At 47.1% G+C, this 27,400-nt stretch overlaps 1 protein-coding gene and 1 pseudogene across 1 annotated transcript in view; one reads left to right on the plus strand and one right to left on the minus strand.

The window, feature by feature from the left end:
• The window catches only part of LOC110255736, a 226,023-nt gene that overhangs the window by 143,673 nt on the left and 54,950 nt on the right, over positions 1 to 27,400 (minus strand). Inside the window, exon 4 of the mRNA XM_021065090.1 lies at positions 1,618 to 1,719. Coding sequence (XP_020920749.1) covers positions 1,618 to 1,719 — 102 coding nt within the window. The remainder of the gene's footprint in view (positions 1 to 1,617; positions 1,720 to 27,400) is intronic.
• Positions 9,249 to 9,918, plus strand: LOC106505091 (annotated as a pseudogene).

The raw sequence follows: 27,400 nt of genomic DNA on the forward strand, positions 1-27,400 counted from the left end.
GGGTTTGTTTAGTAAACGGCTCGCTTCTGTCCTACATTCCTGACAAGTTCCTACTGACTGCTTCGCTTATGCTTAAAGCGATCTTTTAAAAGTCCTACCTGAAATAACTGAAGCAGCTTTATTCTAATGGACATACAATAAACGGCAGGTATTTAAAGTGTACGACTTGATGAGTTTTAACAAAGGGACACACCCAAAAAGCCGTCCCTCCCACCGAAACGAGCTGGGGTTTGGAACCGGCACGTGCACACCCGTGGTGAAGGAATGACTGACCAAGAAGGACCTGCTGCACAGCACAGGGAACTCTACCCAGTGTTCCGCGATGGTCCCCGTGGGGAAAGAACCGGAAAGAGAACGGAGCTGTGTCCATGCAGAACTCCATCCCTTTGCTGCACAGCAGAAATTGTCGCAACACTGTAAGCCAGCTCGACTTCAATACAACTTTAAAAAGTGAAAAAAAGAGAGAAACATAGCCATCACCCTCCAGAGTTTCTTCAAGCTCGTCTCAAACCTATTTAATAGCAAAATCACATAGGTTCTGCCCTAGATCTGACCAGAACCAGCTGCCTGCCCCTGGGTCTCTTTGCAAGTTTTCATACCCTCCCATGTTAAGGAAGGGGTTGGATTAGACCATCTCGCTCGTCCTTTAAGCCCAGGCTCTAGTCTGGAGCCCAGCCTACGAGGGTGGATGGTCACCCATGGGGTCTCTTATTTGTTCTTTCTGCCCAGAAAATTCATCCTCCAGCTAGGACACAGCACGTGACACAACAGTATTTCTAAAACCTTTTGAGCAAAAGTCCATCCACTCCAGTGCGCCTGTAACGGGGCTGCCCAGTGCAGTCATGCACAGCCCCACCCTCAGAAGGGGCACGCACTTGGACTTGCCATCCTGAAATCCCCAATAATTGTATCTTTGAATGTGTGCTTCATAAGTGAGGTCCCTGGGACAATGGAGCAGGGGACGTGGCACTCTTCTCATAGGCAATCCTACCTCCACCATCTCCCCACTTTTCGCCTCTCGGCTGGCTGCTCTCTCTGCCCTGGTTCTTTGGTCCCTTGTGATGCCATCTCAAAGCACTGTATCCACCATCTGGGGTAGAAACCAAGGAACCCTGGAGGGAGAGGCTTGCATTCTGCTGTCATCCTCTGCCCCCAGCAGGAGGAGGACCAGGGGTAAGATGTCCACGCTGTAGAATCTTGGAACAGGGTCACCCTGCACCTGGCTGGCAGCACCACTGCACATTTGAATGGCAACTTGGGGGACGGGCGGGTGAGCTTCAATCCAGGTAGCAAGCAATCCAGGCACAGGTGGGGCCGCTGGCATTAGAGGAGGGGAAACTGCCTCTGCCACCCCACCTGCCTCCACATTTTCATTTTGCGCCAGGGCCCACAGAGTATCTCTAAGACTGTATTTTATGACTATAAATGGCCTCGTGCCGTCTAGGAACCAACAGGACTGTGTCTCATCTATGCTAATACAGGAAATGACATTTCCGAAGCCACAGGTAATGACTATTTGACGATCCTCAGCCCCTGGTCAGCAGGTCACCCAGGGGCCACCAGAGACAGATGGCGAATCTCCACCTGGTTCAAGGAACAGTACAAGATGGTACTAACCGAGCTGGGGATGGAGCTGCAGTCAAGGCCAGGCTGTTGTGTTGCCGAAATCTCAGCCGCCTCTGCACACGGATGACGCCAAATAGAAACCCAGAGGCAGAGCTGGAAGAAACAGAAAAAGTAGCTTTAATTGCCAGGCAAAGAGGGGACACAGCGGGCTAGTGCCTCGAAGACTGTGTCCTTCTTTTAGAGGGGCTAGTGAGGAGTCTTAGTGTTGAAGGAGCCGGGGTGTTAGGAGATGTGCAACAAGAGATGCAGCTTTGCTACAGCAGCTATCACATCTTCCCCACTGGTGGGTGGCGAGGTCCCTGGGGCTCCGCATCATCAGCCTTCTGGGGCCGACGTGCTGCGGGCAGCACCTGCTGACTTCTTCCACCTGCCGGGGCTTCGGCACCTGTCAAACGGCTTCAAGGACATTGCTCAGAATATTATCTATAGTCTTTGAAGAACTGAAGGTGCTCGACGGTGTTGAAGGGCTAAGCTCTTATTGCCCTGTCTTGCTTGGCTGTTTTCCTTTTTCTCTGTACTTCTCACTTCTCTGATTAAACTCATTTTTGATTAGCGGTTTTCTATGTATAAAAAGGCAGGTGGAGCCATGAGTGGGGTCCCCCCCGGGAGGCTCGCAGGGTCCGGCTTGGGTAGGGTGGCACCGGGAGAAGCATCTAAGTAGATGACAAGCCTTCCTGCTCCGAGTCAGGGCCCTGCCTGCCCTCCTCCAGAAGCCTGTCCCACCACCGCGCCGCTGCTTGAGATGGCTTTGATGGAAGGCAGCACCTGTCCTCCTTTGCTGCGGCTGCCGCGGCAAAGACCCACAGACTGGGCGGCTTAGAGCAGCAGGATTTTCCTGCCTCATGGTTCTGGAGGCTGAAGTCTGAGATCAGCACGTCAGCAGGGCTGGTCCCTTCTGCTGTGACGGAAAATCCCAGCCTATCGCAGGCCTGGTCCAGCCTCTGCCGGTTTGCAGGCAGCCTCTGGCCGTCCTTGGCTTGAAGGGGCATCGGCCTGACCTCTGGCTTCGCCTTCACATTGCATCCCCCCTCCGTGTGCATCCGTGGGTGCAATTCCCCTTTACAAGGACAAAGGCCCTGTTAAACGAGGGCCGCCCCACTCCGGTATTATGACACCAACATAACTAAGTATGTCTGCAACAAACCTATTTCCAAATAAGGTCACATTCTGAGGTATTAGTGGTTAGGATTCCAACGTGAATTTCAGGGGGAACACAATCCAACCCATAATAGCCCGTGAGTCAACCGTCAGAGACCACGCTTCAACAGTGACTCCTGGGGGAGGAAGAGCATTGGCCAGCTCAAAACCCACACCAAGGGCGAGCGAGGTTTTTTCTGTTTGTTTTGTTTTGCTTTGTTTGTCTTTTGAGGGCCGCACTCGCTGTATATGGAGGTTCCCAGGCTAGGGGTCGAATCAGAGCTGTAGACGCCGGCCTATACCACAGCCACAGCAACTCGGGATCCAAGCCTTGTCTGCGACCTACACCACAGCTCATGGCAACACCAGATCCTTAACCCACTGAGCGAGGCCAGGGATCGAACCCGCGTCCTCATGGATGCCAGTCAGGTTCATTACAGCTGAGCCAGGCCGGGAACTCCAAGTTTTGACTAGAGAGAGAAAAGTCGCCTGCAGGTCTGTTGGTTCTCAAAGGCAGTCGGGGGTCAGGACAGAGGATTAGAGGGAGCGAGAAGAAGCAAGAGAATGAGGAGTCATCACACGGTAAGGGGGTAAAAGGCCACAGAGAAGAAGGAGACCAAGGACAGGTTTTGTGGGCTCCACGAAGGCCTGAGTGCACTTTTGAAGCTCGAGGAAAGCTGCCTTTTGAAAAAGGTGGCCTGTCTCCAGTCTGTAACTTCATTCTCATTTTCCCAATTTGAAAACTTAGACACACACACACACACACACACACACCATCAGAGAGCTCGTCTCTAACAAGCTTCCCGCAAAGGGAGTTCTTCCAGGAAGAAATCTTCATCTCCCGCTCAGTGTCCAGGCCTGAATCAACACTTCCTCGCTGTGTTAAGCAAAATCCTGCGGCATCTGCAGGCCTGGACATCAGAAGCCAGTTACAAAAGAAGAAAAGAAGTTGCAATTGCTGCAGCTTCCTGAAAAGCAGCAATTAATTCAACGCTTCTTCAAATGTGTGCGAGTGTCCTAGAATGTACGTACGAAATGGCAGGTGGGTATTTAAAATCCAATTTGGAACCGCTGCCTTGTCAGCAGTCGGCTCCAGCACCTGCAGTCTCTGCTGCAGTCCTGCCTTCCGAACAGCATGCCATGGTGCTGGCTAACTGCTTCAATAGCAGACGAAACGTATGTGCGATTCCAATGAATACACTTATTTATGACCCTAAATGCTCAACAGATTAGCAGACTTTAAAAATTCATTTACACTTCTGTTCTGAACCCATAGACTTGTTCGCTTCATAAACATGAGCTCATAGTAAGGAACTATTAGCATTTCACAATTGCTGTTTGGGGCGCCTGGCAAGGAGGGGCTGCATAGATGGGTTTTACTTTTTTTTGAAGCCACGTGTGTTGAAATTCTTCTGCAGGGGGACACGACCAAGCCTGGGCCAGGAGTGGTGTCTCATGGTTTTGAACGGCCCTGGCAGTCCCGAATAAGGATTGGAGTGAATAAATCTAACTTCTCTTTGCATCCTGCCAAATACCCTACCAGGTAGGTCCTAGCATGATCCCACGCATGTGACACACACTCCCGGCCTCGACTCCAAATGGAAGAAGAGAGCCTGACAGGAAAAACAAAAGTAAGGGACCTGGGTATGTTTTGCTGTAGCAAAACATCACAGACTGGGGGCCTTAAGCCACAGAAATGTATTTCTCATACTCTGGAGGCTGCAAGTCCAAGCTCCAAGTGCCAGCAGGGGCAGCTTCGGCTTAGGGCTCCCTTCCTGGTTCACAGACAGCCGCCCTCTCACTCTGTCCTCACATGGCAGAGAAGGAACGATCTTTCTCTCGTTCTCGTCTTAACAAGCCACTACTCATTAGGGTCCTGCCTTCATGACTTCTTCTCACCCTAATCACATCCCAGAGGCTCAAGTCTAAAAACCATCACATTAGGAGTTACAGGTTCCACAGATGAATATGGGGCGGGGGGAGCACAATTTAGCCTCTAACGTTGTACCCCTGGCTTCCCAAAATGTATGCCCATTTCACAGGCAAAATGTATTCATTCTGTCCCAATGGCCCCCAAAGTCTTATCTCATTGCAACATCAACTCTGAAAGCCTCAGCTAAATATCATCTGCATCAGATATGAATGAGACAGGAGGTACACAGCTTGTCCTGAGGCAAATGCCTCTGCGCTGTGAAGGCGTAAACCCAGGCAAGGTGTGTGCTTGCGAAATGACTTAGTTAGGACACCCCCTTCCGGGGCGGGGGAGGGGAAGCAGAAGGAAGAGGGGGTGACAGGCCCTCAACTTGGCAAAAGGAAAATCCCACGAGAACTGAAGTCTGGAGAAGAAGCCTTTGATTGAGCTTCTGCCTTCCGGACTCACCGGGACAGTGGGGCTGCCTCTGGGTTGGGAGGGCTGTACCCACAGGGCTCTGGGCAGCGCTGTGCCCGGGGGTCCACTGCGGTCCCAGCCACAGGGCTCGCAGGGAAGGCCCATCCCAGGCCTCCGTCACAGGCCACCTGGCCAGTTGAAACCAAGGCCCTGATGTTCTCTGAATCGCCTTCAGGTCCTTTTTCCATGTCCTTGAAGAACAGTGCCCGCTTTTCAGCCATTTAGCTCTACAACCCACTCCTGTAGGATCTAAGAACCCCAACCACCTTCCTTCATTTTGTCTCACTTTTTCTGTCCCTTTTTGTTCAAACTAGCAACCTCTTTGCTGCTATAATCCCATCACTATTTCTGGCTTTTGCTGAAATGGTTAATTAAGTCCACAATCACAGCCATAATCTGTTATCAAATGGTATCTCTTTATCAAATGGTTCAGAATAAGCTCTCTCATCTGTTTGCCATACAGATACGCCAGTACCATAGACGGGAATCTAAATGGGTGCAGCCACCGCGGAAAACAACACGGGGGTTTCTCGGAACACGGAAAACAGAGCTATGAAAGGACCCAGGGATTCCATTCCTGGGTATATAGCTGAAAAAAAAAAAAAATGAAAACACTCATTCAAAAAGATACATGCACCCCAATGTTCATAGCAGCACTATTTACAACAGCCACCGAGGTGAGGCCAGGGATCAAACCCACATCCTCGTGGACACTATGTCGGGTTCTCAACCCCCTGAGTCACAACAGGAATTCCAAAAAAAACTTTACCATTAAGCTCTCCCTATGTCCCCGATCCTCTTCTCACGCCCCAGGAGCCCTGGGTCATAGACAGTGTTATCCGCACAGTACAGATGTGGAACGGGACCTAGGGGCGTGTCCAGCAGGAGCGCAGAGCACGGACGGACCCTCGGAACCGCATTCCCGGCTGCGCTCCTTCCCGCCCGCACCCTCGGCGGCTGGCCTGCCGGTCATCAGCCAAGGATGCCCCTCCGTTCTCCCGACGCGCGCATCTCCACGACCACTCTTCCCTCACTGGGATCAAAAACGAGCCAGGGTTTTTAGCACCAGGCTCTGGGATCGATTAAGTATTTTAATCAGAGAGGACCATTAGGAGGTGCTGTCCGTAGACACGTCCCAGCTAATACCCTCGGCCGCGCCCCATCTGGTCCACTAGCCAATAAGGACGCTTCGATCCTGCACTCGCAGTCCCTGAGTCCCTCCCAATTACCCGCATCTGCAAGCACAATCGCCTCATCAGGCCCTGAGCTAATGCCTCCCAGAACCCCTTCCTGAGGTTACCAATTCTCCGGGACACCGTCTGTCAAGAAGACACAGGGAAATAGATATTCTTCCCCGTTCGAGAGCCAAGGAGAAGATGTCACATTTCCTGCAGCTGTGAGAAAGCCAGGAGCTTTAGTCATAATTAATAGAGTAGAATTCAAGAGAGTCTGAACATTTTTTTTTAATTTATCTATCAGCAGTGAAGGAATCATAGCACATTCTTGAATTTTCAGGAAAATAACTGCAGAGACTTGGGTTATTCTATGTGGTCAGACTGAGCATACCTTGTTTCTGGTAGGAGCTCGTTCCCATTTCAAGAAGAAGTAGACCTGTGACTCGTGTTCCATAGTGACACACTGGATTTGTTCTTTATGGAGGTAGAGTTGAATTACAATGTTGTGTTAGTGTCAGGTGTACAGCAAAGGGAATCAGTTATACATACATACACATCCATTCTTTTTGAGATTTTTTTCCCCATATAGGTTATTACAGAATATTGAGTAGAGTTCTCTGTGCTGCACAGCAGGTCCTTGCCGGTCACCTAATTTAGATATAACAGTGTATGTTAATCCCAAACTTCTCATTTCTCCCTCCCTCCAGCCCTTTCCCTTTGGGAAAATCTATGATTTTTTTTTTTTTTACATCACACTCTAATTGATGGATTCTTGCCAACAGTAACCATCTTTCCCTAGGACCCCCAGGGACACACCTGGCCAGCCACACGCTCCATCAGTACATCAAATGGGTCAGTTAGGTTTGAATGAAAGGGACTTCTCTCCCCTGTGCCACCTGGGAGCAGGAGAGGCATTCACTTTTGAATACATAACTGAGCTCCCCTTGACCAAAAAGATGATAGAATCTATGACCCAAGAAAGCCACTCCAATAGAAGAACATACATACATACATACATAAACTTGTGAACATTTATGTACTCAAATTTATGTCAGCTCTCCCCATAACAACAACAACAAAAATAAGTAAATAAATAAAACATTCTTTTTTCACTCTAAAAAAAAAGAAGAAGAAGAAGACAGCAGAGGTAGGGGTGATGCTTCTATTGCCAAGAATACCAGTGATTACCAGTAGCAGAAGCTGGAGCAGAAACGTGGACCAAATTTTTCTGTGACACCCCTTAGAAGGAACCAACTCTAGCAACACTTTGATTTTGGACTTCTAGCCTCCAGAACTGTGAGTCATTCTACCTAATATTCTATGATAATCTATATGGAAAAAGAATCTGAAAAAAAAATGGATGTGCATATATGTATAACTGAATCACCTTGCTGATATAGTAGAAATTATCACAACATTGTAAATCAACTATACATAATTAAAACTTTAACAAATAAAAAAAAGAACTATGTGTCAATAAATTTCTGTTGTTTAAGCCACCCACTTGCAGGCTTTTTGTAATACCAACCCTAGAAGACTAATGCAGTGCCTCTATTAAAAAAAAAAAGAAAAGAAAAGAAAGCCACTCCATCCAGCCCCCAACTCCTTCTGAATGAATTTCCTTCCCTCCAAAACAGCAGCGAACTCAGCAAAACAGTTAGTAGCAGCTTGGACTGGTTTGAGTCTAGCTGTCACTTTCCAGATAGGCTCAACGTTGGAGATTAACCCACAAGAACACAAACATAGCCTGACCGCAGAACAGGGCCCTCAAGAGCTCACAGGAGTGCATGCAGAGATTGTGACAAGTTCACGCTGGGCGGTATCTCCGTGCATCCCAGGCCATCTGCTCCTTGGCCACGGCCATCGTGGCAGGACGTCTCCTAGGCCACTGCTGCTGCGCTGAAATTGTGCCCTCTCCCCTGTGACCTGCTAACAGACAAGCATTTAGCACTCATCCCAAATCAGAGGGGATCCATTTAATCCCAACAGGCATGCTGTGTAACCACATCTTGACGGGCTCTGCACGAATCTACACTGCTGTGAGATGCGGACTTGGGAGAGCTTCCGGGCTCTGTAGGCTCGGCCGATCTAGAAAAGTACATGAATCTAGCGAACAGTGAGCCCCCATGTGTGTAAACCACCAGTAAAACGAAAACAGGGGATAATACTCCCTGCCCCTCCCCTGAGTACCCTCTGCCATGTCTACACCAGCCAACGTCTTCCTCCGGCAATACATATGCTCTGGCACTTGCGCTGGGTTCTGACTCATCATCCCCAGCTCATCGAAGAGCAGGGAGCCAGGAGGATGATGGGCCAAGTTCCTCCCTTCGCGGAGGGATTCAAGTCTAAACTTGTGACGTTCCCTCCTAACGGAGTCCTACATCCGTCACAAGCCCCCTGACTGACTGAAGGAAGAAACGCATCACCTGGACGTAAACTCCTATCCAGTCGTCAGGGTGCACCACCCCAATGCGGGGTGACCTGTGATGGAGCTGTAATTAAGAGCCGCAGAGAAAGCATTCACGTGCTCCTTATAAAGCTCTCAAATGGACTGCAAGAAGGTTCGGACTTTTCTTTGCGTTCAGTATCCTGGAAGCCTTTTTCAAATAGAAGAGAAGTGGACCCCTCTGAACGGCTGCAGGAGGAAGAGGAGGCCGGGGGGAGGAGTGGCCAGGAGCCCATGACACACAAGCCCCATCATCCACCCAGAACTCTTGCCCTCCAGGGCTCTGCTAACCCGGGGCTCCCACTTAAGGGCTCCCTCCCTTTCCTGAATAGTGGCCCTTTCTCTATGTCAAATGTCTTTTGGGCGCTTGATATGGCACACTGAACTGATAAAAAAGAAAAAAAAAAAAAGGAAAAGGCCTCTTTCAGAATCATGTGAAATGCTTTATAAAGCATAACACATTTTTAAATTCATGGATAACTTTTAAAGAAAGCTGTTCCGGGTATAAAAAGGGGATTCAAGCCGGAGAGTCAACGCGGGCTGCACTTCCAGGGCTTTCTGTGTACCAAACCCTGGGATGAGCACCTTTAGAGAGAAAATCGTCTTAGGTTTTAATCCCCTCCCCTCACTAGGATGAGCCCCTGGCTTCCAGGATAGAGTCATAGAAAGAGAGTCAGCGTTCTTTGAACGCGGGCTTCGTACCTATGCATCTCCTTATATGCTCTGGTTACTGGCATCCACTCTCTCTATGGTCATTAAATGCTCCTATGTGAGCGGCGACAGGAAGCTGCTCACCCACAACTTGCTGAGCTCTCATGTGGGGGGGTGGCTTCCCCCCGCGGCTCCAGGCCACCAAGGTCCGCATCAACCCTGTGGGGTTCACACCGGACTTGACGGCGCGTGTGATACCCTAAGTAGAGTGGGCGGCGCTTCTGGAGGCGGCCGACCCCTTGCATCTGTCAAGGGGCCCAAGGAACCGATTCGGGGGTATGAGCGGGATGGGACGTTCCTGAGGAGGATGCGCCACGTGATGCTGGAGGTGGAGGCGCTGGAGGGCGTCTGTGGTGCCCGCAGTCTGGACGCCTATTTCCAACCAGCCTGGGATCCCCAACATGCTGCTGACTGAGGAGGAAACTGAGACCTAAAACCGAGCCAGGCGCCAGTTTTTCATTCTGTGGGCGTGCGTATCTTTGTTTACGTATGTCTTGTTTACTGGTTCTGTCCTGTGTATCCCCAGCACTTGGCCCAGTGACACATCAAACACAGTATTCTTGAGCTCCATATTATAATTTTTTCTCATTAAAAGTTCAACTCCCTCCCCCCCAAAAAAATGTGAATCGAGGTATGGTGAAGCAAGAACGCACTGTACCACAGCAAAAACTGCTTTTGGTAGTAGATATCCAAACGCAGACACGGTCCTTCCCAGGCTACTGGGTAAACAGCAATGGAATCCTCAGACCTGAAAATATCTCATTCTATGGAGGCTAAATGGTCCATCTTTGCGAAGAGAAGCCCATCCACCCACTTGAACCCTGGCTTGGCTGGACTCATTTGTTGTCCACTGGTAACCAAGCGAAAGCATCTTGAACCAGTCCGCACACCTGGACCATCCGTCCTGAGCTGACCTTGCTCACCAGTCACCCCCACTCCTACCTGTGGTCGTCTCCCACCATGCTCCACGCGGCCAAGCTGGTCAGCCACCCAAGACCCATGTTCCCTTCTTGGTTAGCACAGCCTCAGTCTCAGAATCTCAACGTGCAGAGGCCCAGCAGTTTAAGCAGAACATAACGACCCCACCCCCATTGCTGGACCTCCCACGTGTGGCTGGTAGCACCATCGCTAGCCACTCAGGTGTAAATGAGCAGGGGTGCAGGTGTGAAACGGCTTCGGCATTCTGGATGGAAGAAACAGACACAGCCTGCACCGAGATCCCTTCTCCATGAATGTGGCTGCAGTGCCTGGAGCTACAGCAGGCAGCTTCAGCCAAGAGGGATCAAACCAACCACTAAGGCAGGCAGGACAGATAGAAAGAGATTGGTCTGAGAACAGGGCTTTGCTGCTCCTTCCATCGAGAATGCAAAACCTTAGACTTATTCTTGAAGATAATTAAATGCCTTTATTGCTTAAAGCACTGTTGGCTGGGTGTTCGGTCGATGCAGCTGGAAGCATTCCTGAGATGCCCTTTTCTCTGCATTGCGCTCAGGGCCACTGTGTGTGGTTCGTGGCACCTCCAGGATGAGTACGTGAGAGCTCTTACCACAGTAATGCAATTTCTCACTTATTTCCTATATTAGCCATTTCCTTTCTACAATGGAAGCCCTGCGATGACTTTATTATTATATTACCAACACCTAGAAACTTGTCTGGCACAGAGTAGGTGTTCAGAAAACAATTTCTACTGAGCCATGTCAAGTTGGAGGGATCCGTGGTGCCGGAGCTCTGGAGGACGTGGGGCATTAGCAATGGATCTGATTGTAGGGGAATCACTTGCTCTGTGACCGGGAGGAGCATCAGCTATGAACTTCAGTACCGGCAGGCAGTACCCGAATGTGATAACTTGAAGCCAGCTGCCGAGAGCCGAGCATGGCCTCCTATCCCCCAGGGGTGGGTACACCAAGGAGCTCTGAAAGCCTGCGGCCGAGAGGTCCAAGCCAGCCCCTCATCCCCTTTCTCAGGTTTGAGGTAGAGCAGGTGACCTTGGCACCGCGGGTAAAGCCTCAGGGTGCAGCACAGAGCGCTGGTCTTCACTCCCCAGTGACAACCTCCCGGGTGCCGTGGGGCCGGATGCGGCCACTCCACATCCTCGGGGCACACACAGACTTCTCACGTGAGATGGTGGCTGCAAATGGTTCTGGGGACCATCCCAAGAGTCGCCACCCCCTGTGTGTACATGATGAAAGACCTCACATCACAATGCACAGGCTTCAGAAGAAAGCCTACCGGCTCATCCAACCTTCATTACAAATGTGTGTGTGAAGTTCATCTGTAGCCCAAACGCCCACATCAGAAAAGCCCAAAGGCAGTTTTGAAGAAATAACTCGAAGGAGTGGCTCTCCCCTGCTGACTTGTTCTCACACTGAGTTCTCTCATAACCTGCCCTGTACCTCTCACAGGTGAGAGAACGATTTCTCATAGAGCTTGGAACATAAATCTTCTATTTACTCCTCCCCTTTTTTTTTTGCCTCAAAATGACTGCCATCTCCCTCTGTATTAGGAAGGCAGCCTTTTCCTCCCTGGGCGAGGCTCCCTATTTTAAGCCTATTGATTCCCGCCAATGTTATGGATGTTCCTGCAGTCACAGCATCCTCAGAACTGTGCAGAATTCAAAGAGCACTGAGTTTCTCTTCACAGAGGGACATTCTATGGCCTCAAAATACACAGATCTTCCCAAACCAGGACCTCTTCTGATGGCCTGGAGATGCAGACGGGACCATGATTTGATGGTTTTTATTTTTTCCCAGACTAGGGGTCGAATCAGAGCTCTAGCCACAGCCACAGCAATGTGGGCTCTAAGCCTCATCTCTGACCTACACCACAGCTCATGGTAAAGCCGGACCCTTAACCCACTGAGCAAGCCAGGGATCGAACCCACATCCTCATGGATACTAGTTGGGTTCGTTACCCCTGAGCCACAACAGGAACTCCAAAAAAAATTATTTTAAGCATATTCTGGATAATCTGTATGATCACCCCTTGAGGTCAATGACGCAGCTCTCTAAAGGCCTTGTTTGTGTCTGCATTCGGGATGCTATTAGCATAAGAGACTGCCTGGGGTGACGTATTTAACCATTAGTGGATTGAGAACAATGCTTGCAGCCACAGGCTGAGCAGATTCTTCTATCAAATAGCTTGCTTTAAGTGTAACAGTAAAATTGCACTTTTTCACCAGTTGTAAAGATCTTCAACCACCTTCAAACCAGTGATCCTTTTGCCAATTATAAAGCTCAGATTTTAAAGAATAAAACATTTTCATGTCTTAAATTAGTTAGTAAAATAAAGCTTTGAATTGCCATTTGAAAACTTCAGAGCAAAGGAGTAGCACAAAGGAATTAGAAAAATCCAGAGGGGATCTGAAAGAAAAAATTAAAGAGATGCGCCAAGGAAAGCAGAATTCTGCGGTCATGGCAGGCTGTGGAAATGAAGGTTTCCCAGTCATTTGAACAGGATGCTAATTGGTCTAAAGTTGGATTCAGAAGAAACTGGGTAGGAGCAATAAAGGCCACATTCACAGTAGTCGGAGTCATTGAAATTCAGGGGAAAATCATGGAAGTGAATTTGAGTGATTAAAGGCAATGCTGTCCTATAGATCAGGATAGACCTATAGATCCGTGGAACAGAACTGAGAGGCCAGAAATAAACCTTTGCATTTATAGTCAATCGATTTTCAACATGGTTGCCAGGACAACACAGCAGGGAAAGAACAGTCTTTTCAACTAGTGACACCAGAACAAATATTTACCCACATTCAAAAGAATGAGGTTGAACCCCTTCCTTCTACCATCCACAAAAATAATTCAAAGGGGATCATAGACCTAAATGTAAGAACCCAAACTCTAAAACTCTTGCATACCCGTGCAATGAAATATTACTCAGCTGTGAAAAGGAATGAAGTCCTGAAATCTGTTATGACATGGATGAGTCTTGCAAACATTATGCTCAATGGAAGACGCCAGACATACAAGGTCCTCTATTGTATGGTTTCATCACATGAAATTTCCAAAAGAGACAAATCAATAGTGGCTGCCTAGGTCTACAGGCCGGAGAGTGGGAAGCAGGAAGAAAGGCGTGGAGGGACTGCTGATGGGCATGCAGTTTCTTTCTGAAGTGATAAAATGTTAAAAAAAAAAAAATTGGTTGAGGCGATGGCTGCACAATTCTCTGAATATACTAAAAACCACTGAACTAAGTCCTTTTTTTTTTTTTCGTTGAAGTACAGTTGATTTACAATATTGTGTTAGTTTCAGGGGTACAGGAAAGTGATTCAGATATAGATATGTATACTTTTTCAGATTCTTTTCTAAGTTATTATAAGATATTGATTGAGTATAGTTCCCTGGGCTATACAGTCGGTTCTTATTTTTTATCTATTTTATATAGAGCAGCATGTATCTGTTAACCCCCTCCCCCTTTGGTAACCATAAACTTGTTTTCTATGTTGGTGAATCTGTTTCTGTTTCATAAATAAGTTTATTTGTATCCTTTTTTTGTTTTGTCTTGTTTTTTGTCTTTTTAGAGCTACACCCATGGACTATGGAGGTACCCAGGCTAAGAGTCAAATTGGAGCTGCAGCTGCTGGCCTACACCACAGCCACAACATCAGATCCAAGCCGCATCTGTGACCCACACCAGAAGTCAAAGCCAGATCCTTAACCCACTGAGCGAGGCCAGGAATCAAACCTGGGTCCTCAGGTTCGTTTTTGCTGAGCCACGAAAGAAACTCCCAGCATCATTTTTTAGATTCCACCAATAAGTGCTATCATATGATATTTGTCTTTCTCTGTCTGGCTTACTTCACTTAGGATGATACTCTCTAGTTCCATCCATGTTGCTGCAAATGGTATTATTTCCTTCTCTTTTTATGGCTGAGTACTATTCCATTGTGTGTATATACTGTGTTTTCTTTACCCATGAATTATGTACTTTACATGGTTACTGTATGGTGTGTGAATCATTTACATAAGGTGAAATGCACAGACTGTAACCTTATAATTTGACAAATCTTGACAAATGCAGGAACCCATGCTACTACCACACCAAATAAAACATAGAAAATTTCTCCTTCCCCAGGAAAGTTCCATTTCTCAGGAGAGTTTCCTAGAAAAGCACCCCTGTTATTTGACTCAGCTTCCCCCAGAAGGTAAGCCGATCACGATTCCTCGCATCACGGTGCCTTGGGCTTCATCCGCATGGAAGCAAATAGTTCATATTTAGGTGTTTACTTGGCTTCCTGGCTGAGCATAAAGCCGTTGAGCTTCATCTGTGTTACTGAGGGTCTTTCTTTGTCCCTTCCTCTAGGAATGTATCAGTTATTTTATCAGTTTACCTCTGAAGGGACACTGACGCCAAGGCCTCTTTTTAGCTATTTTTAGGAATAAATTTTTTTAGGAATAAAAATGCTATGACTATTTTTGGCTTTGCATTAAGATCCTTTTCGTACACAGCGGCATGTAGTCCCCTGCCCCTAAATCCGGGTGAGCTCCCTCGCTCCCTGGTGAATTAGAGTGTGGAGGTGTGGTGTTGTGCCAGCTCCCGAGCCAGGGCTTAACAGACTGGCAGCTTCTCCTTCTATCCCTCAGACCACTCACCTGAAAGCCCAGAGTCTAAGTACCCAGCTAAAGCGACCACAGGTAAAGCCCGAAACATCATGAAAACGGAACAGGCCCCGCCGCGTCTAGCCTTCCAGCTGTTCCCATCAAGGGACTCGACATGAGAGCGAGGCTGCCCTGGACCATCCAGACAGGACCAGCTACCAGCTGAGTGTCACCAGTGACCCCAGTCCACACTGGTGAGGCCAAATAATAATTCAGGTAGTTAGTGTAGGAACACAGACTTCAATGTCCTCTCCAATTAATGTCCATGGCTTAAAATTTGTAAAAACAAATCAAGATAAACAGCCCGTGCTTGTTGGAAGATTAACTACTGAAAGCACCTCTGTGGACACTGACCTGTGATCTACATGTTTGGCTGTTAGAAAAGGAATGTAGGCGTTCCCGTCGTGGCTCAGTGGTTAACGAATCCTCCGACTAGGAACCATGAGGTTACAGGTTCGATCCCTGGCCTTGCTCAGTGGGTTAAGGATCTGGCGTTGCCGTGAGCTGTGGTGTAGGTCACAGACGCAGCTTGGATCCCATGTTGCTGTGGCTCTGGTGTAGTTCCGATTTGACCCCTAGCCTGGGAACCTCCATATACCGAGGGAGCAGCCCTAGAAAAGAAAAAAAGACAAAAAAAAAAAAAAAAAAAGAAAGAAAGAAAGAAAGAAAGAAAAGGAATGTAAAGAATGGCGACTCTAAGCCTAAGAGAAAGAAGAACAAGAGGACCATCAAACTTAGGGAGCGAATCCTGACTCTAAGCTCCTAACAGACGAGCCCGATGTAGGTGCTGGGCCAGGCCAGTAGGGAGAAGAACTGGAAGCAGGACCGTACACTGGCACCCCCGTCTTTAAGGGATCAAAGCTCCTTCGAAGATGAGAGGGCGGGGACTCAATCCCCCCGCCCCGGCCAGTGTCTGTGCTGGGAGCTGCCTGCCTGCCTGGAATAAAGACGTTTGCTTGGCTGCCGCCTGTGTGCTCACCAAGTTCCTTCTTCATCTCAGTGAACAAGAACCCGGATTCGGTAACATCTTTCCGGTAACACCAGAGAGCCCAGGAACGTAGCTCAATGAAGCTCTGCCTGAGTTCTTGACTCACAACATCATGAGCCATCATAAATTGGTGGCTGTTTTGTGCCGCTGGGTTTGGTTCTAGCTCCTGACACCGCATTTAAAACCCGAGCAAGAAGAGCGTGGGCGCCTCCTCCCCCTGGGGCTCTGCAGCATAGCTGAACCACGTCCCCGCCAAGTTCATGTCCACCGGGAACCTCAGAATGTGGATTTATTTGGAATCAGAGTTTTGCAGATGTAATGAAGGTAGTAGGATGGAAATGCAATTATCCTGGCGGCCCCTGATCCAACGACAAGTCTCCCTGTAATAGGCAGCAAATGGTACACAGACATGGGAGCTCCCGGAAGCTGGAAGAGACAGAGAGAACTCTTCCCCTGAGCCTTTGGAGACATCCAGATATCGAACTTCTAGCCTCTGGTACCGAGAGGACACATTTCTCTTATTTTATGCCCCCAGGTTTGTGGAAATGTGTTACTGCAGCTCTGGGAGGTTAGGGCTTCCATTCTGTTCCATCAGTCTGTGCGCAGCTCTTAAAAGTGTGGCTGGTTTCTCTGTCGATGTTGGGGTCAGCTACTCCCTCCGCTGTACTTGTGTTACCGCGGTGAAGCTCATGCTGCTCACCGCAGGACAGGCCAATAAATCGAGAGATGAGTTCTTGGAGCAGAGAAAACACTTTATTCCTTTATTCGTTTGGAAAGCTGGCAGACAGAGAAGTCTTTTGGGACTAGTGTCCCCAAAAACCATCTTGCCCAAGCTTAGATGCCAGGTTCTCTTTTAGAACAAAGAGAGAGAGGTGAGGAGAGAAAGTAAAAAAGGCGGTAAGTTGGAGCTCCCGTCGTAGCACAGGGGAGACGGATCTGACTAGGAGCTATGAGGTTCGGGTTCGATCTCTGGCCTCGATCAGTGGGTAACATCCTTTCAGTGATTCACTCATATTCTGAGTTTCCTAGTGGCTCCGTGGGTTAAGCACACCCTAACTGGAAGCTCCTAGGTAACTTTGGAATTTTCCGTGCTACCACTTTAATAAAAGCTATTATGTCATGAATTTATAGCTACCTTTGTCTCCTTCCTCTTTTGGTGATGTTGGGATAAACATAATCAGCAGCCGCACTGGTCTCTGGGAGAAGTCTTCTTTTAAGCCCCCCTGCAGTATGAGAGGGAGTGGATGAGGTCTGTCAGTTGAATGTGAATTTTTCCACTTTGATGCACTTCAACCCACAATGCCCACTTCTACATTCCTTGTTCCCGACTGTGCTTCTCACCAACTGCTCTGCCCCCGCCCCTGTTTCTCTGGCTCCACCCCCGTTCCAGGCCAAGACGAATATAGGACAGACTTCTTTCTGTCCAAAAATCAGACTTTCTGAAGCTGAAAATAAACATGTACTTAAACGTGTGTCCTCATTCCTATGATGCTAATGCTTCCGTCCCAGACCGGATCTCTTTCCCTAGCACAGAGATTTCTGGAGAAACCAATTCCGGTCCCATTAGGATGGAGCTGAATGGAACTGAATTTTTAGTGTTAAAATTGTCAGTGTTGGAATTAGACAAAATTAGAAATGCCTCCTTTCATAGTGAAAGGAAAATGCCAGCCACCCTTTCATTAGGAATTGAGCATCTTTTTCCCCTTCGCCTCCAGGAAGTCCTGTCAACAAACTTGAAATGTACCCTGCTTTGCAGATGGCACTGCAGTTGCGGTTCATTCCTCACGCTCATCACTAAATGCAGTGAAACATTCCTTTGTCGCTGCCTCAGACACTAACTGAGGATCCAAGGCCTGGGAGAATATAAATATTTTTATATAAAAAAGAATTATAACCTGATCTGCTGTTCCCTCACCCAGATGTTTACATTGCTCTGTGTGTTTTTTGTTTTTTTTTTATCAACTCCACTGCAGGCTGATCTTCAGAATGATAAAAGCTACAGAGATGCTTTATTTTCTTTTTCCCACGTGTGGGGCAGTGGTTAACAAATCCAACTAAGAACCATGAGGTTTCGGGTTCGATCCCTGGCCTTGCTCAGTGGGTTAAGGATCCGGCATTGCCATGAGCTGTGGTGTAGGTCCCAGATGCGGCTAGGATCCCGCACTGCTGTGGCTCTGGCATAGGCCAGTGGTTACAGTTCCGATTAGACCCCTAGCCTGGGAACCTCCATATGCCGCAGGATCGGCTCAAGAAAAGGCAAAATGACAACAAAACAAAACAAAACAAAACAAAAACCCAGAGCGGATGAAATATTGATAATGTATCTTTATAACTAGCTAAATCCAAGGTGATTATCTTCTATCTGCCCCTTTCAGGGAGGTAAGTGAGGCCAGGTGGGCAGTTAGACTTGGGTTTGAGTAGAAAGACTGATGTTCTTAAAAGAAAGAGTGGCACAACCAGTGAGGCAGTACAGCCATGTCCAAAGAAAATGCTGGTGAAGACAAACCCACTGTTGAGACCAAGGTCAAGGTCAGAAAGTCAGGAGCCAGAGAGACAGAAGAATGCGCAGTTGACAAGGAGCAAGGAAGAGACAAGGCTTTCTGGTCCAGGACATCAGTTGTGAGCAGAGCAGTGTGCTTATCAGACACTGGTCACAGGACGCTGGGGTGTAGGGGCTGATTTGAAGATGCAGAGTTCATGAAGGGTAAGAGACCCCCCCACATCAATTACCAAAGGGGAGGCAGAAAGGTCCTCCTATTTCTTCTGGACTGAAAATCCTGGCTGTTTCATTGACCCGTAACAAAGGATGCTGAAGAATTAAGGAAAATCTCTACCTTTCTCTTTCAGATGCCAAGTATTTACATAAAAGAACCTACCTGTTCTCTGGGTGTATGGCTTCCCTTCATTCCCACCTCTACTGGGCACCTTCATTCTATAGCAGTGTCTTCAATTCTAGTTCTAATGGACCCAATGTATCTCATAACTGGCCCTTTATAGCCCAGTTTCTAGAACTGGAGCTCTGACTTACCCTTGGAAGTTTTACTCCCTGGAGACAGAATTCCTGATCTTAAAACCCAGAGGTTTAAGACTCTAGTACATGTGGCTTGAGCTCCTGGGCACTGACCCCACCTGCTTGGGCTCAGAGACATAATCCACCCGGAGTCCCCATTCAGTTCTCTGACCACCTCCTTTGGGGCCTCTGTCCACCACGGTCACAGCCCTCAGGTACCAGGGCTGGAGACACGGCTCTCAGCCTACACTCCAGCCCTCAACCTGTCTCTGCCATTGGTAGCCAACGACGCAACTGTCAGACCAGTCTGCGAGCCACCTTCCCTCAAGAGGGACACAGCAAGCCAAATAACACATATTTGTGTTTGTTCCCAAATGCAGTGTCCAGCAGTAGCATTATCCAAAGCTGGACATGTCAGAGCCCACCCAGATGCCTATGCAGGAACATCCATCACAAGTTTAAGAACAGTAGAGATGGAGTCCATGGTAAACTACATATTTCTCTAAATACTCTACATTATTGAAAATAAGAATGCCCCTATATTTCAGACATATTAATATATATTTTTTTTCTTCTTTTGCCACACCAATGACATATGGAAATTCCCGAGCCAAGCATCAGATCCGAGCCATAGCTGCAACCTATGCCACATCTGCAGCAACGCCATATCCTTAACCCACTGTGCCACAGCTGGAACTCCTCTGAGATATTAAAATATAGAGTAAATACGAATGAAAGGAAGAGAAAAAGTGATAGATATATATATATTATATATAATATATATTATGTTATACATATATAATGGAATATTATTCAGCCTTTATAAAAAGGAAATTTTCCCATTTGAAACAATATAAATGATCCCATGGATGTTATGCTAAGTGAAATCAGCCAGACTCAGAAAGACAAATATCTCATGATTGTGATTATACATGAAATCTAGAAAAAAAAAAAAAAAAAAAAAGAAGAAGAAAGAAAATAAAAGCCAAAACCAAAAACCATAGTAACAGGGTGGAATGGTAGTTACTAGAGGCTGAGGGGTTGAGGAAAGGGGAGATACTGATCAAAGGGTACAAATTTTCCATCATAAGATGAATAAGTTCTGTCATAAAACTAGAACAAAAACATTTTTAAATGTGTATGGAAACATAAAAGACCCAAATAGCCAAAGGAATCTTTAGAAAGAAAAATGGAGCTGGAGGAAACAGGCTCCCTGATTTCAGACTATACTACAAAGCTAAAGTCACCAAAACAGTGTGGTACAGTCGCAAAAACAGAAATTTACATAAGTGGAACAGGACAGAAAGCCCAGACATAAACCCATACACCCATGGCCAACTAATCTATGACAAAACAGGCAAGAACATACAATGGTAAAAAGACAGACTCTTCAATAAGTGATGCTGGGAAACCTGGACAGCCGCATGTAAAAGAATGAAATTAGAACTGCCTTACGCCATGCACAAAAATGACCTCAAAACAGATTAAAGACCTAAATGTAAGGCCAGATACTATAAAACTCTTAGAGGAAAATATGGGCAGAACGCTCTTTGACATAAATCAGAGCAATATTTTTTTGGACCCACCTCTCAAAGTAATGAAAAGAAAAACAAAAGATAAGCAAATGGGATCTAATGAAACTTAAAAGTTTTGGATAGCAAAGGAAACCATTAAAAAAAAAAAAGACAACCTACAGAATGGGAGAAAAATTTTGCCAAAGATGTGACCAACAAGGAATTAATCTTCAAAACATAAAAATAAAACTCATACAGCTTTATATCAAAAAAAACCCAAACAAAAAGAAATGGTCAGAAGATCTAAATAGACATTTCTTCAAGTAAGAAAGACAGATGGCCAAAAAGCACATAAAAAGATGCTCAACATCACTAATTATTAGAGAAATACAAGTCAAAACTATGAGATACCACCTCACACCAGTCAGAATGGCCATCATCAAAAAGTCTGCAAATATTGGGTTGCAATGATTGTTGTACAACTATGAATGTAATAAAATTCATTGAATTAAAGAAATTAAAGTCTACAAACAATAAATGCCAGAGAGGGCATGGAGAAAAGGGAACACTACTACACTATTTGTGGGAATGTAAATTGGTGCAACCACTAAGGAAAACAGCATGGAAGTTCCTTAAAAAGCTAGATAAAGAACTGCCATATGATCTAGTAATCCCACTCCTAGGCATACATCTAGACAAAAACCATAATTTGAAAAGATGCATGCCCCCCAGGGTTCACTGCAGCACTATGGACAATAGCCAAGACCTGGAAGCAACCGAAATGTTCACCAACAGAGGACTGGATAAAGAGATAAGTACCTATACATCATGGAATAGTACTCAGCCGCAAAAAAGAATGAAATAATGTCATTTGCAGCAACATGGATGGACCTAGAGATTATCATACTAAGTGAAGTAAGTCAGACAAAGACAAATTATCATAAGAAATTATTAATATGTGGAATCTAATAAAAATGATGCAGAAGAACTTACTCACAAAAAAAGAAAAAGACTCAAAGATCTTGAAACCAAACTTATGGTTACCAAAGGGGCAATGCTACAGAGAGGGATAACTGGGAGATTGAGAGTGGCATATACATGCTACTGGATGCGGACTGGATGAGCAATAAGGACTTGCTGTATAGTACAGAGAAATTTACCCAATACTCGACGATGGCCTAAATAGGAAAAGAATCTGAAAAAGAACGGATATATGTATGTGAGTAACTGATTCACTTTGCTGTACACCTGAAGCTAACACAACATTGTAAGTCAAATATATATCAATTAAAAAAAATGTTATGGCCACACCTACGTGCTTTTCTTGGCTTCAGTTTATTTTATTTTACTTTTTGCCTTTTTTTTTTTTTTTTAGGGCCACACCAGCAGCATATGGAAGTTCCCAGGCTAGGGGTCAATTCAGAGCTACAGCTGCCGACCCACACCACAGCCACATCAACTCAAGATCCAAGCCGCATCTGCGACCTACACCACAGCTCATGGCAACACCAGATCTTTAACCCACTGAGCGAGGCCAAGGATCATACTCGCATCCTCATGGATACTCGTCAGGTTGGTAACCCTCTGAGCCACCACGGGAACTCCAAAAATCTCTCTCTTTTAATACAGAGTTGCATGGGGTCTTTAGAATATAAGAGGTGCGTGTCTGTATCCCTGACAAAACCAAGTGAGTGTTTTGCCACAGGGTTCTTGGTGATTATTACAGGATGGGCCACTCACGTCAGAAAGTGCCCTGTGTCTGGCTGTCATCTAGATCTTGGCAGACCAGCAGCAGCAGACTGAGAGCTCGCCACACATTCAGAATCAGGCTGCTCCCCAAAGCCACCTACAGAAGCTGAATTTTAACAAGATCCCAAGTGATTCATATGTTCATTAAAAGTTTCATAATCGCTGCTCTAAACCCTCCCAACACAATGCAGGAACTCTGCTCCAAGATGACGGAGGGCCTAGCCAGTCAATCAATCAACAAAATACTGCCTGACGGTCTGCTCTGCACCAATGCCAAAAAGGTGGCCAAGCATGATCCAAACACAGTGCGGGGAGTTCCCGCTGTGGTTCAGCGGGTTACCGACATGACTAGTATCCATGAGAATGCGGGTTCAATCCCTGGCCTCTCTCAAGTGGGTTAAGGACCCTGCATTGCTGTGGCTGTGGCTGTGGCTGCGGTGTAGGTCGGCAGCTACAGCTCTGATTTGACCCCTAGCCTGGGAACTTCCATATGCTGCGGGTGTGGCCCTAAAAAGACAAAACAAAACAAAATGCTAGTGCAAAATGGCATCAATAGAATGACGGTTTGGCAATGGTTTTCTAGAAGGTACCAGATAAATGAGAGAGGAAATTTGGGCCATGATGGGATTTGTCTCAGAAGGAGCCCTGGGCGTTAGAAGGGGCCCTGGGAGTCAGAAGTGTGTGAGTACAGCCTGGGCTACTCTCTCAGCCTCTGCAGATCTTCCCAAGGTGCTCCTCCTGATAAGAGGGTGGGCAGAGCTGGATGAAGATGGTACGTGGGCAGTAACAGGACATCAGCAAGCAGTGCGTTCTAGTGGAGCAAAAACAGGGGAAGGCCAGAGACAGAGGCGCATCCTGAGCAATGACTTTATAACGAATCTCTGGGCTGCTGGAGGCAGCAGCTCAGCCGTGACCGAGGGGGTGAATGGCAACTGTCACTGTTGTGACTCTGCTCCAGCTCCAGTTCTACCTCCTTTTGAGAATTTAAGTAAAAGAAGGGAACATCCTGAAGGGGACACAGGTTTGCACCCTGTCTTGAGTATAAGTTCAGCCCCGGCTGGTGGACAGGTCAGGGACGGACAGAGCAAGACATCAGGTTTCTCTTCCCTGCCCCCCCATCACCACCCCGCACCCCTTGCTCTGGGCCTGGACGTGGTTCTTATCCCTTCTCAACAGGAGGATGGATTGGTCGCTGGGGACATGTGGCCAAGTACAGAGACACTTTGGGTTTCATAACTGGCACGTCGTTGGTGGAAGAAGCCAGAGATGCTGCTAGAGATCCTGCAGCGGGTAAGAGAGCTTATCCGACCCCAAGGTGGATGGTCTGGAGGGTGAGACACTCGTCTCCATGACAACAGCCCCTTGGGGGCCTTCCTGCCAGACCCCCTTCAGGTGACAGATTCTGGTCTTCTGGTCCTTCCTCCCCTGATCCCCGTGTCCCTCAGCTTCCCTGGGGGTTTCTTTAACAAACCCCCACCCTGAGGTGAGCCCCAGTGTTAAACTCTCCTCAAAAATCCCAGCCACGTGGTAGAGATGTAGGACTGGGTCACTTTGCTGTACCGCAGGAATTGACAGAAAAATGTAAATCGACCAGAACTTAAGCATTTTCTAAAAAAAAAAAAGAAAGACTAAGTGAAAAAAAATCCCAACCACATGAATCTTTTGATTGTTCCCCAGACCCTATGTTAAGAGTTCTACAAACAATAATTGCTGGAGAAGGTGTGGAGAAAAGGGAACCCTCCCACACTCTTGGCATGTAAATCTGGCACAACCACGGTATGGAGGTTCCTCAGAAAACTAAATAAAGAACTACCATATGATCCAGCAATCCTACTCCTGGGCACATACCCAGACAAAACTATAATTCAAAAAGATCCGTGCACCCCTATGTTCATAGAAGCACTATTCACAACAGCCAAGACATGGAAACAACCTAAATGTCCATCTACAGATGAATGGATTAAGAAGATGTGGTACATACACACAGTGGAATACTACTCAGCTATAAAAAAGAACAAAGTAATGCCATTTGCAGCCACATGGATACAACTAGAGATTCTCATACCAAGTGAAGTAAGTCAGAAAGAGACAAATACCATCTGATATCACTTGTATGTGGAATCTAAAATATGGCACAAATGAACCTATGTACAACACAGAAACAGACTCAGGGATAGAGAAAAGACTTGTGGTTGTCAAGGGGGAGGGGGAGGGAGTGGAATGGATGGGGAGTTTGGGGTTGGAAGATGCAAACTATTACATTTAGAATGGATAAGCAATGAGGTCTTGCTCTACAGCACAGGGAAATACATCATGTCTCTTGGGATAGAACGTGATGGAAGAAAACATGAGCAAAAGTATATACACACACACACACATATATATGTACGTAAATCCCTATGTATATATGAATGTGTATACACATATCCACACGCCTGGGTCACTATGCTGTACAGCAGAAATTGGCACAACACTGTAAATCAACTATACTTTAATTAAAAATATAAATATTTTTAAATGCTTTGCAGTTTTGGTTCAGGGAGTTATGGATATTTGGAGGGCACAAGCTACCCATCTCTTTGCATGATCCTGCAATAAACCTTCCTCTGCTGCAAACTCCAACGTTTCGGTTTGCTTGGCCTCTCTATGCGATGGGCACGTGGACCTGGGCTAATAAGAAGGCCAGTTTCCTGAAGAGGAGCAATGGGAGGTTTTGCTGGATAGGAGGGTAGCGCCAGACGCTGGAAGACCTTGGAAGCCACTGTGGTTTGATTTTTTGTGTGTTTGTTGTTTGCTTTTTGGGTTTTTTCTTTTTTTTTTTTTTAAGGCCACACCCGCGGCATACAGAGATTCCCAGGCTAGAGGTCCAATCAGAGCTGTAGCCACTGGCCTACACCACAGCCACAGCAACACCAGATCCGAGCTGCATCTGTGACCTATGCTACAGGTCATGGCAACGCCGGATCCTTAACCCACTGAACAGGGCCAGGGATCGAACCGGCAACCTAGTCATGGTTCCTAGTTGGATTCATTTCTGCTGCGCCACGACGGGAACTCCCCATTATGGTTTGATTTTTATGCTTTAAATAAAAGGAAGCCACTACAGGTTAAAGACAGGATAGTGATATGATGAAAGGTGTTTTCTGGACGTTATTTTGACAGTGGGACCTAAAGTGGGACCCAAAATGGCAGGGAGCAGTCAGTACTGAGAAAGCGACGCATGAGCTCACAAGATGGACCTGGATTCAGATGCTGGGAACAGAAAGGAAAAAGGGGGAATTTTAAAGAGGAAACTCACAGCAGGAATCATCTCAAATTAATACAAATCACACTCTCTATAGTGTTATAAACTATTTCTTGGAATTGGCTCTGGACAACTAGCATCATGATAACTAGCAATGACAACTAGCATCATGATAATTAGCATCATGACAACTAGCATCATGATAACTAGCAATGATAACTAGCATCATGGCTCTGAGTTCTCAGATGAGGAGCCGGACACCATAGACTCCAGGATCGGGTAATATGGCCAAGACAAAGCTCTCCTGGTATCTCTGTAAAGAAAATCTCACTGAAGCCAGCTTCTTGCCCCCCTCTGCACTCACAGCATCAGCTGCTACCGCTGTCCCTCTCTGCAGCTGCTCTGCAGCATGTGACATCCTGAACGTGCCTCCACTGGAGACACAGCGGGAGCTGACATCCATTTCAGAGCCGGCCGTCTGGCAGCACAAAGGCATGCTGTCCCCAGGGCGGCGGGTGTGTCCAGTGCCCTGACTCAGACGGGTCCACGCAGACCTCGCCAAAGGAACTTGGGAATAATTAATTCATCGGCGCTTTTCGGCCCTCTTGTTCACACACTGAGCCTTCCCCGGTGGTTTTCCATGTTTCAGAGATCATCCTGCCCAGTGGGAAGTTCCGTCGTTTTCCCTTTTATCCTGGTCCTCCGGCAGGAATGAGCAAGTCCAGCAGGTGACAAAGGGACCGTTCTTAACTTCTGCCAATACAGACAGGAAATTGCTGCTGCTCAATAAATGAGTCTGCATTTTTTATCTCTCATCCTTACTCTGCAATTTCATGCTGCAGGATCCACTTCCTACCAGAAATGTGGAAGTTTGGCGGTGTCGGCTGGGACCAATATCCAGGGTTAGTTTGAGCTGTGGCTCAACAGAGTCCTTTCTGTGGGAGTTCAAGGCCTCTCCAAGGAAATAAAACTCAAAAAGCCTCCTGCCCGTAGAAGAATTAGCAGACCCTGGGCATCCCACCTGCCTCAGCGTAGCTGTTACAATGTTCCAAGGACCAGCAACCTGGCTGTCTCCTTCCTGCCACCCACTAGGAAAGGCAGGTGGCCCACTTCTCACCCCACCCCTATATGGGCAACATACGCCCACAACCAACCAGCAAGTGTATCCTGAGGCCCCCATCCTGCCCCAACCGATCAGCAGGTATATCAGAAGACCCCCTTCTGCCCCAACCAATCAGCGGGTCTGCAAGCGAATGGCAAGACCACTTCCCCACCCCCCTGTCTCTGAGCTATAAAAAGCCACGATCTGGTGCCCAGGGTGAGCTCTCTGTGATTATCAGGAAGTCTGCCCAGTCTGCCCACTGCGTTAACCTCTGTCTTGCCTCAGTAAACTTGTCTTTTCTACACCTTGCTTGAATCTGGAAACTTCTTTTTCCGACTGCGTGCAGAGGCCATAACACTTTTCTTGATGGCCCAGGGGATCGGTCAGACGGAGATTTTAGCTGGGAAGGAGCGAGTCACAGCATCACAGTGGAGGGGAGAGTCGCTGCGTCACAGCTCTCCTCTGGACGGCTGGGTTTTTATTTCATTGGCCCGAGCTGGTTGAAAACTCTTCTCCAGAATGCTGTGCTTTCTTTTCCCTTAGAAGAAGCCTGGATTTTGACACTTAACCCACCATCCAATTTAAACCAGATTAAGCTCTTAGATATTGATAAATGACTGTAGGATTATGGCCAAAAACCAGGCTATATATATATATATATATATATATATATATATATATATATATATATTTTAGGGCCAAACCCGTG

The sequence above is a fragment of the Sus scrofa genome, chromosome 10, assembly GCF_000003025.6.
Source record: "Sus scrofa isolate TJ Tabasco breed Duroc chromosome 10, Sscrofa11.1, whole genome shotgun sequence".
Taxonomy (NCBI): Eukaryota; Metazoa; Chordata; class Mammalia; order Artiodactyla; family Suidae; genus Sus; species Sus scrofa.